Below are 11,983 nucleotides of genomic sequence, written 5' to 3'. Positions count from 1 at the left end.
AGGTGCCATGGTTAAAAAAACTGTTGAATTATTTCACAAACAACACACAAAACAGGGCCAAAAAGGTCTAAAAACACGGACCAAACAGCACCACGTGTTCCGGCACAGTTGTAAACAAAGCGACCATAGGTCATCTGGCGGTCAACCTCGGAAACATCGGACCGCGTCCGGTCGCTCCGGACGATCCGGAAGCTACAGATTTTGTCCGTTGCATCCGAAATCCGTTAAAGTGAGGTCCGTTAAATCGAGGTATGATTGTATATATATACATACATATATATATATATATATATATATATATATACATACATATATATATATATATGTATATATATATGTGTGTAAATATATATATACTGTATATATATATATATGCATACGCACACACACACACACACACACACACACACACACACACACACACACACACACACACACACACACACACACACACATATATATATATATATATACATATATATATACATATATATATATATATATATTGTTACGGGACGGGCTGGTTAGTGAAGAGACGTTACGTATAACGGATAAGTGCTTAAGAACCAGCTCACTTCTAGAAGCCACTGTAGGACTGAACTATCTGGTCAGGGCCTAGATAATTCGTAAGACTAGAAGTAAAGGTAACAAAGAAGATTCCAGGAAAGGAATATTAAACTAGCGATAAAACTAGTAAACGAAATTATTAATATGGAAAATATTTACAGGCAATCAACACAAAAGAGAATGGGCAGTAGGGTCAATGGGACCGTTACATGATTATAAGAATATGGAAATTATCGTTCAAATAAGAAACACAAGATACGTATACAATATGGTACTATCTAAGTACAAAGAGATCAGGAACATGCATCAAAATAAGTAATAAGTACAAATATAAGTATAAAGTAATGCAATGTATATCAGACACGTAATGTAGGCAAAAAGGGTGATCACTTCACACCAATCGTCTCATGAGTCTAAACTTCTAGTTTTTATCAAGAGATCAATATGCGAGAAAATGACAAGGAGTGAGCGATTTCCACCGCTTATATACCATTGGACCGGAAGCGGGATACTTCCGGTTAAGGGTGCGGGTGAGCGAAAGGGGGGGAGGAGGGTAAGTTAACACACATCAACATGGGTAGTTTTAAGACCCTCGACTCGCTTGAACAATCTACTTATTTAGTAACTGTCAAATCTGTGCGCTCCGAACTATTCAGGATTTCGCTTGTCTGTTTGTTCTACAAGAGTGCGCACCTTTCTCCGCACGTAGGCAAGATTACATATAGTGGACGGGCGTTACTACTTAACATTGTTACAATACATACATAGACAAGAAATATGAACATAGTTATGTAATACAAAGGAACACAATTCTATAACATAATTACACATATGACGTAATATCTAATATTACGTTACGCCTCCACCGTTTGGGAAAGCTTTTCACTTTCTGTTGAAAAGCTACGTTCTAGAAAGTACGGAGTAGTTCTTCTGCGCAGGGGACAGCTTCTTGCTGTAGTAGGCGATAGTGTGAAGAACTTCATTGTGTTCTTGCAAGAGGGCGGCACCGATACCGGTGTCGCTGGCGTCGACCTGCAGAAGAAAGGGTCGTTGGAAATCGGGTGCCCTTAGAACTGGTGCGTTAGTGAGAAGGGGCTTCAGGGTTTTGAAGGCCGTCTCACAGGTAGGTGTCCACACGAAGTCGTGGTCTTTTCTCAACAGGTCAGTCAATGGTTCTGCTACATCTTGTTTCTCAGATAAGTGTCGTACTTTTATCTGAAGATTTTGTAGTATCTGAGAGTTTTCCAAGGGAATCTCAGGAGGATTAGGCAGGTTATCAGGAGGCTCTTCCGATTCTATTGTGGTAGAGCTGCAAGCTGGAATTGGATCTCTGGAATGATAAGGTTTTAAGGTATTTATGTGACAGAGACGGGAACTCTTTCTTCTGTCTGGAGTTTTGATTATGTAGTTGAGATCACTGGCTCTGGACAAGACTTCATAGGGTCCTTTGTATTTAGCCTGCAATGGATCTCCTGGTATGGGAAGATAAAGTAACACTTGATCTCCTGGAGAGAAAGTTCTAAGTTTAGAATTTTTATCATACCGACCTTTCATTACTCGTTGAGCATTCGTCAAGTTCTCTCTTGCCAACTTCCAAGCTTCTAACAACTTCTCGGTGACCTGGGACACGTATTTCAAAGAAGGAACTGGTGGTTCTTCTTTCATCCATTGTTCATGAAGTATCTTTAGGGGGCCACGGACTTCATGACCGAAGACTAATTCTGACGGGCTGAATCCAAGGCTTTCTTGAATTGTTGTTCGGGTGGCGAACAACAAAAAGGGGAGTCCGTCTTCCCAATTTCGAGTGTTCTCAGCACAGAAGATTCTTAACATTGTCTTGAGCGTTTGGTGAAAGCGCTCTAGAGCACCTTGTGATTGAGGATGATAGGCGGAGGAAGTTACATGATTTATACCTAGTGTTACAAGAGTTTCTCTAAACTTGTTGGAAAGAAAATTACTTCCTTGATCACTTTGAATGTTCTTGGGAAATCCTACCATAGTGAAATATTTCAACATTTCTCTGATTATGTTTTGAGCTTTAATATTTTTCAAAGGAATTGCTTCTGGAAAACGAGTGCTCATACACATGATTGTGAGAATGTACTGATTTCCTTTACTTGAAGGAGGTAAAGGTCCTACACAGTCAATAAGAACTTTTTTAAATGGCTCTTCCATTACAGGAATGGGATGGAGTGGAGCTTCTACAATTTTCTGGTTGGGCTTACCTACAAGTTGACATGTATAACATGTTTTACAATATTGGGCAACATCTTTGACAACCGTGGGCCAATGGAAATGTTGGGTTATGTTGAACAAGGTCTTTCTTACCCCTAAGTGACCTGCTAAGGGAGTATCATGAGCCAATCTTAGAACATTATTCCTGAAACCAAGAGGGAGGACTATTTGATTCCTTACTTGCCATGGCTGGTCAGTGGTTGCGGTGGATGCTCTCCATTTTCGCATTAGGACTCCGTTTTCTATATAGAAACCTCGTGACATATTTTCAACTTCTTCTGGAGATGAAACAATCTCTGTTCTTTGATTAATTCTGCTCTAGATAGAGAAACTGGTGAAGAAGAAGATGGGTCAGTTTGGGAGAATAGGGATTCTAAATTATAGGTCTCCTCTTCAGATTTCTTGTACTGAGATCTGGTTACAGCACAAGCGGGAAACAACTGTAAGTTATCTGAAGGTTCTACTGAGGTCTTAGGGTTATTTGTTATTAAAGGAGAAATGACTTTGCTTCCAGCGATGTCATTGGCCAACAATAAGGATATTCCTACTATGGGAAGAGAGTCTACTACTGCTACTTTAACCATTCCGGTTGTTAAATCAGACCGCAAGAAAACATTATGTAATGGGCATTTTACAATTCCTCCAACTCCTTCTATCAATATATCATAACCTGTATATGACTCACCCAGATTCTGCAAGACAGAATTTAAAATCAGACTTTGCTTTGCTCCTGTGTCTCGGAGTATGGAAATAGGATATTGTTGTGAACTACTACTATGAGATATAGTTCCTGAAGATACAAATGATTTGAAACAAGGATCATGATCTGATGAGGGGGGTTCTACATTACTTGACAATACCGGCTTCTTTGGTAGTGTATCCTGAATAGAGGATTTTGAATCATCTGATTTTATATTACTTACAAGAGTTGGTGTCTTATTGGAGAACGAGGGTGTCAGTCTCTTTCTGCAATTAGAAATGTGATGGCCAACCTGTTTACAATATGAACAAGTTACAGGGGAATTAGTCTTAAACCTTTCCATTCTTTGCCAAGGTTGGTTTGGAGGATATTGATTGAAATCAGACCTGTAACTAAAATGTGATGGGCTAGACTGATTTTCAAAGCGTTTTTTTGGGGACCAAGGATCAGAGTATTTTGTTGAATCTGGAATATATGACTTTGACTTTTGGGATTCCATTTGTCTTGACTTAGGTTTATGATTTAGTGTGAACTCATCAGCCAATACAGCAGCTTTAGTTAAAGTTTCGGGAACATGATCATCTATAAAAATCCTAAGATCTGTCTCTAAGGTATTCTTAAACTGCTCCAATAAAATCAATTGTTTAAGTCTATCTAAGGTGTCCGTTTCACTAGCCAAACACCACCTATTGAATAACCTCTCTTGTTGAGCCGCATATTCTACGTATGTTAACTGAGGTGTCTTCCTATAATTACGGAATTTCTGTCTATAGGCCTCTGGTATTAGTTCATAAGCTTTTAAAATACAAGCTTTCATATTATCATACTCGCTTTCTGCTTCTGAAAGAGAAGTATAAATTTGCTGAGCCTTACCCTTAAATTGTGTTTGAATGATTAATGGCCAATTTTCTTTAGGGATTTGTAACTGTTGCGCCAATTTTTCCCACTGAAGAAAGAAAATTTCTGGCTCTCCTTCTGAAAATTGGGGTAGAAGTTTTACATACTTGGAAATATCTATATGACCTTCCTGAACTACGGGTTGTCTATCAACAATCCTAGCTTCTACTTCTGTCTTCTTTAATTCTAACTCTACTTGTTTCACTTTAGCTTCCTCTTCTCTAGCTTTAAATTCTGCCAATTTGATTTTAGTTTCGTCCTCTCTTTCTATTTGTTTCACTTTAGCTTCCTCTTCTCTAGCTCTAAATTCTGCCTCAATTTGCATTTGTTTCAGTTTAGTTTCCTCCTTTTTAGCTACTTGTTTCACTTTAGCTTCCTCTTCTCTAGCTTTAAATTCTGCCTCAATTTGCATTTGTTTCAATTTAGCTTCCTCCTCAATTTCTACTCTCCTGACCTTTAATTCAATCTCCTTAATCTTAAGTTCGGTTAGTCGTGCCTCTATTTCTAACCTATTTGAAGGAATTTGTATAGCTTTAACCTCTTCTGGAGATAAGATATCATCTTCGATCAGATTTTCAACGAGTTCCTGAAGAAATTTTTTCTTTCGCAAACTTGTATCAATGTCTACTCCAAAGTGCTTGCCTATTTCTATCAAAGTGTCTTTAGTTTGTTTCTTTAAGAAACTTACCTTGGGATTTTGAACGAATTCTTGAATTATATCATCCATCTCTAAAAGAATGTGTTAAATACCTGATCAAATATCCTTGGCAAGGGTCGCCACTTTGTTACGGGACGGGCTGGTTAGTGAAGAGACGTTACGTATAACGGATAAGTGCTTAAGAACCAGCTCACTTCTAGAAGCCACTGTAGGACTGAACTATCTGGTCAGGGCCTAGATAATTCGTAAGACTAGAAGTAAAGGTAACAAAGAAGATTCCAGGAAAGGAATATTAAACTAGCGATAAAACTAGTAAACGAAATTATTAATATGGAAAATATTTACAGGCAATCAACACAAAAGAGAATGGGCAGTAGGGTCAATGGGACCGTTACATGATTATAAGAATATGGAAATTATCGTTCAAATAAGAAACACAAGATACGTATACAATATGGTACTATCTAAGTACAAAAAGATCAGGAACATGCATCAAAATAAGTAATAAGTACAAATATAAGTATAAAGTAATGCAATGTATATCAGACACGTAATGTAGGCAAAAAGGGTGATCACTTCACACCAATCGTCTCATGAGTCTAAACTTCTAGTTTTTATCAAGAGATCAATATGCGAGAAAATGACAAGGAGTGAGCGATTTCCACCGCTTATATACCATTGGACCGGAAGCGGGATACTTCCGGTTAAGGGTGCGGGTGAGCGAAAGGGGGGGGAGGAGGGTAAGTTAACACACATCAACATGGGTAGTTTTAAGACCCTCGACTCGCTTGAACAATCTACTTATTTAGTAACTGTCAAATCTGTGCGCTCCGAACTATTCAGGATTTCGCTTGTCTGTTTGTTCTACAAGAGTGCGCACCTTTCTCCGCACGTAGGCAAGATTACATATAGTGGACGGGCGTTACTACTTAACATTGTTACAATACATACATAGACAAGAAATATGAACATAGTTATGTAATACAAAGGAACACAATTCTATAACATAATTACACATATGACGTAATATCTAATATTACGTTACAATATATATGCATATATATGTATATATATACATATATATGTATGTATGTGCATTTATATGTATGCACATGTATATATATATATATATATATATATACATATATACATACATATATATATATATATATATATATATGTATATATATGTATATATGTATATATAATATCTCCTAATAGAATAGGAGATATTAAATTATCAAAGATAACAGCCCTACATGCAGCAACAGAGTGGAAAACAACAGGACATCTGTACACTCGTAGCACCACACGGAGCGCCAGTCCGACCAACCCGCACGATTTCGTGCCACCATGAATAGGAAGTGACCTTCCCTTATACCCTCTTTCTCCTAATATTTTTTGTATTTAATATCAGTTATTCTGTAATGCAAACATTCTTTCTGAAGAAGCATCACTGTGCGAAACTAGTCAAGGAATAAACTCCTGTTTTACTTGTGTGTTTCTACTCTTCTTACAACATGTCAGGATGTCTTCACACACACACACACACACACACACACACACACACACACACACACACACACACACACACACACACACACACACACACACACACACACACACACACACACACACACACACACACACACACACACACACATATATATATATATATATATATATATATATATATATATGACACAGGAAACCCACAGTCCGACTGTGGGTTTGCTGTGTGTCATTTATAAATGTGCTACTACATTTCTGATTAGAAATATATATTTATATATGTATATATATATATATATATATATATATATATATACATATATATGTATATATATATATATATATATGAATATATATTTATAATATATAGTATATATATATATATATACATATACATATATACATATATATATATATATAATCTGTGTATGACTTCGGTTTTCCTAGAGTTAGGAACCGAAATATATTGTATTTTATTACTCTCGGACAATTGGACATTTGGTCTCATGAAGATGTTCCCAGCTACTTCTTTCAACTTGTTAATCATCTCCCCGGATATTTTAATTTATTAAAGGCATTGGTTATGTGAGTTAATTCATATGTCTAACTTAACTAGTAAGACTCAATAGGGTCAATAAAGATATACAATTCACTGTAGAGATGGAAGTCGACCACAAATTACCATTCTATGACGCGTTGGTACACAGGTAGGATGAAGGAGTAAGATTCTCAGTGTACAGAAAATCCACCAACAGAGACGAATTTGTACACTATTTCTCAGGGCATGGCGAGCGAGTGAAAACCGGCGTGCTCATAGGTTTCTTCCTCAGAGCTTTTAGAATTTGCAGCGAGGAATTTTTGGAAGATGAATTAACTTACATAAATAATGCCTTTAAGAAATTAAAATATCCAGAGGGGATGATTAACAGGTTGAAAGAAGTAGCTAGTAACATCTTCATGAGACCAAATGTCCAATTGTCCGAGAGTAATAAAATACAATATATTTTGGTTCCTAACTCTAGGAAAACCGAAGTCATAGACAGATTTCTTGGGAAAGGGGGGGGGTGAAAATAGCAAGGACTTCCAATTCTAATATAGGAAAAATTGTCAAGACCAAGAATATAAAGTGACTGCTTCATAATGTCCTCAGTACCATTTATCGCATTCCTTGCAGTAGGTGCACCTCCTCATATTACGGCGAGTCAGGTCGAGGCGTCGAGAAACGCATAGCCGAGCACAAACGAGACTTGAGGTCACACAGGACGTCTAACTCACTCGTTCAGCACGCTGACCAATCTGGACATTTGCCCCACTGGGATGGGGTCGAGGTCCTACACACGGGATTAAAAAGAGACATGAGGAAGACTGTTGAAGCTGCCTATATTAATTCTTATGAAAATAACAATGACAGGGAAGGTTTCGTTTGTTTATCGAAGGCAGCAAGTAAATTGATAATAAATACGATTGGGAAACATATACATGGTACGGGAATGAGAATTCCCAGACAGCTAGCGGGATGACCTGTCCGTGTGTCCGTCTTCGAGTGTATAATTGCAAGGTTCAAGCAGTTTGTAGACAGCTTACTGAAGAAGACCGAGTCGGTCGAAATGTATAATCAATAAAGGAGTTCCAGCCCATCTTTGCTTATTCTTCCTTCACCCACTCTCTCCCTCTCTCTCTCTCTCTCACACACACACGCGCGCGCGCGCGCGCGCGATCATCAGAGAGACGGCGACGACTGGACTCCAGAAAAAAACTAAATCTTCGTGAATTCAACGCCGAGGGAGTACTTGTGTTGTATTAGTAGGGAAGGGGAAAGCTCGTGGTGTAGTGGGAAGGTGAAGAAAAAGGAGAAAGAGAGGGATTACTGAGGAAAATAGAAGTAAATGAGGAAGGGGACGAACGGACCCCAAAAGTCAGAAGGATTGTCGACAAAATGTGCGCAGACGATAGAGGTGAAGTCGAAGACATTAGCAAAAATGTATAAATTAGAAATATAGATAAGAGAAGCACAATGGAATGTAAAGATAATTATTTCCATGGATTTAATGAGGGAGGAGATGACAACCTCCCCCGATTAGCAAGTAGAGTAAAAACTAGCAAAAACGAACGAACAGTGGAAGGTTAGGTTCAGTCAACTTCCACTGATTACACAAAGAGTTGATAAATTGGAAGAACTAAAGAAGGAGAAACAAAACCTAAATAAAGAAATAGATGAATTAAAAGGGCAGTTAAAGAATTAAAGGATTAGAATGAGGAATTAAAGAATAATGATAAAAATAATAAAATAAAGAGTCCATAGAAAATGAGGTAAGTGGTTGGAAAAAAGGTTCAGGAAAATAAAAAAAATTAATTTAGAGATATAGTGAAACAACAGATGAAGGGACACATTAAGGACACAGTTATTAAGGTGATGAGAGAGAAGGAGAACATAGTAAGAGACTTAGCAGATAAAAAGAAATGTATAATTATATTAAGAATGGAAGAGAAACATAATCCAAATAGGACTACAAGGGTAAGAGAGGAGAAAGAAGGAGTAAACAGGATACCAAGGATTTTTCAAGAAGGTGAACAGGAAATAGCGAAAGAAATTGAAGCAATATATAGACTTGGGAAATATAATGTAGATAAGACCAGACCAATTAAGGTTAAATTCAGGTCACAAACGACACCAGAGAATGTCTTATAAAAAAAACAGGAAAACTAGCAGAAAGTGAACAATACAAACAGGTATGAATAAAAAGAGAGATGAATAAAGCGAAAAGAGAGGAAGATAAAACAAAAAAGAATCGAAGCTAGAGGAAAAACGAGAACAGAACAGAGTCAGAGAAAAGAGAAATTCTATGAAAGTGAGGAAATGGTCCATAGGAGAGAAAAACAGATTAGAGCATAGATAGGATGACCATGTAATGTAAAGAAAAAACACCATGCAAGTGGGTCTGCCCCACACTATTACACTCACACTTCCTTCACTTTCTAAACTTTAACTTCACCTATCACCCCCTCCCCCCCTCTTGCTCCCACACTTTCTCACTTACCTGTCGTTAATTATTATTATATTATATTTAATGGTGCAGCAAGGATTATCCTGGGAGCTCAACCTTGGACTAAGATCGTTAACCTCCAAATGGAGGCTTCATTGCCTTCATTAACATCACGGGTCAGAGGGCTGGAGGTTGTCTTTCTTGCCAAGATAGTCCAGAGCCCCAGGATAAATGATCTGAGTCAGAGCCTTGTGACAGCTCTGGGACGGGTGGATACTCTTATCCACTCCGATACCTGGTTATCACAGGCGGCTGGGCTCCTGGACTCCTTCAGGCTCACCAGCATTCTCCTTGAGAAGGGTAGGGACTCTCCACACCCAGAGTTCAAGCCCCCACCACCATGGCTGTCGATACCTGCAACCTTCGTTGTCGCAAAGCTTCCCAGTAAGAAGAAGTTATGTGATCAGAAAAGAGTACGAGCGCAGACCCTACAAGGCATCCGCGCACTGTCGGATCCTGGAATGGCGGTCTATTATACGGATGGCTCCGTAGACCCCAACAGCCCTCGCAGTGCGGAGGCTGCTTTCGTGACGGATGGTTTGACTTACGGCAGGAGAGTATCTGATCATGCGTCCACTCTCCAAGCTGAGGCCATAGCGGTCCAAGGAGCGTTAGAGCATGCTCTAATATCTCGAGCTGGTCCTGTTGTGATCCACACGGATTCACAGTCTCTGCTAGGTAGTTTGGAATTGACACAGCCCAGCGACAATGTACGCCTACTAACCTCCATCCTAGCACTCCTGCTGAAGCTACATCAGCAAGGCAGGAGTGTTACGCTCAACTGGGTGCCAAGCCACGTAGGTTTCCCAGGCAACGAGCTAGCCGACGCCGCAGCTGAAGCGGCGCGCCAAAGACCCAAAGTCGATGTTGTCGTCCCTCTCAGCAGAAATCAGTTGCGCATACGCATCAGGGCTCTTAATCAGGTACAACGGTTACTTCAGCACAGACTGGAGGCAGAGGTGTCAGAGAGGGCGAGGTGGTACAGGGCAGTCACAGACTACGAGCCCCTTGTACTTCCTCGCTCCACACCTAGAAAAGTGGAAACTCTGCTCTTCCGTCTGAGGTTGGAGGACCGTTGTTTCTGGCAAATAAAAAATAACTCAACACCTGAAGAAAGAAGATTCCACCACTGCAGCCACCCCGAAGCCACCCTGAAGCACTACCTCAAACATTGCCCCGCAACTGCTTTTCTGAGGAGAGGGCCTCCGACAACATTTGAGGGTCTTGTGCGTCGCCTATTCCGCCACCTAAGGGAATACGAACTGCGTCGGCTGGTGGAGTGTCAGCCCCCCCTTTAATTCTCTTATATTTTGTACAATCGTACTCCGTTCATGTTAGGAAGGGTGAATTTGCCGAGATGTGCATGCGTATTTCACATAGGCATGCACATCCGGTAAATGTATGGGTGGGCGTGGCCAAACCACGACCACTCATACATTGAATCATCCCCTCTTTTTTCTTACAAATTATAATATCATGTTACCATCCACTTAACACCGAACACAGCTCACGTTGGGAAGGGTGCATTCACCGAGATGTGCATACGTAATTCATATGCGTATGCACATCTTGTGAATGTATGAGTGTGTGGTTGGGCCCACACACACTCATAAGTCAAATCACCCACCAAACGGGCTCAAAACCAAAGCCCGTGGGAGCTTAACTCCCGAATTAAACACACACATTTCAAACTTGGTTAACTGCGTCGGCTGGTGGAGTGTCAGCCCCCCCTTTAAATATTTTATATTTTTGCACTTGTACTCTGTTCATGTCAGGAAGGGTGAATTCACCGAGATGTGCATGCGTGTTTCACACAGGCATGCACATCCGGTAAATGTATGGGTGGGCGTGGCCAAACCACGACCACTCATACATTGAATCACCCCCCCCCTTTTTTTCTTACAATTTATAACATCTTGCTTCGATCCACTAAACACTGAACACAGTTCACGTTGAGAAGTGTGCATTCACCGAGATGTGCATACGTATTTCATATACGTATGCACATCTTGTGAATGTATGAGTGTGTGGTTGGGCCCACACACACTCATAAGTCAAATCACCCACCAAACGGGCTCACAACCAAAGCCTGTGGGAGCCTATTTAAACTCCCGAATTATACACACACATTTCAAACTTGAAGACCTGGAGCCTTGCCAAAATACCGCAGCAAGGATTATCCTGGGAGCTCAACCTTGGACCAAGATTGTTAACCTCCAGATGGAGGCTTCATTGCCTTCATTAACGTCACGGGTCAGAAGGCTGGAGGTCGACTTTCTTGCCAAGATAGTCCAGAGCCCCAGGATAACTGACGGGACGGGACGGGTGGATACTCTTATCCACTCCGATACCTGGTTATCACAGGCGGCT

The 11,983-nt window shown here is 40.0% G+C and overlaps 1 protein-coding gene across 1 annotated transcript in view; it reads left to right on the top strand.

The window, feature by feature from the left end:
- LOC143040773 (uncharacterized) overlaps positions 1-7,976 on the top strand; it is a 241,748-nt gene extending 233,772 nt beyond the window's left edge. Inside the window, exon 5 of the mRNA XM_076212205.1 lies at positions 7,744-7,976. Within this exon, the coding sequence (XP_076068320.1) occupies positions 7,744-7,799 (56 nt within the window). The 3' untranslated portion in view covers positions 7,800-7,976. The remainder of the gene's footprint in view (positions 1-7,743) is intronic.
- The last annotated feature ends 4,007 nt before the right edge of the window (positions 7,977-11,983 follow it).

This window comes from Oratosquilla oratoria, chromosome 29 (assembly GCF_046742065.1).
Source record: "Oratosquilla oratoria isolate Oo_2021 chromosome 29, ASM4674206v1, whole genome shotgun sequence".
NCBI classification, from domain to species: Eukaryota; Metazoa; Arthropoda; class Malacostraca; order Stomatopoda; family Squillidae; genus Oratosquilla; species Oratosquilla oratoria.
The sequence above is the reverse complement of the archived record's forward strand: the minus strand, read 5'-3'. Positions and strand labels throughout refer to the sequence as shown.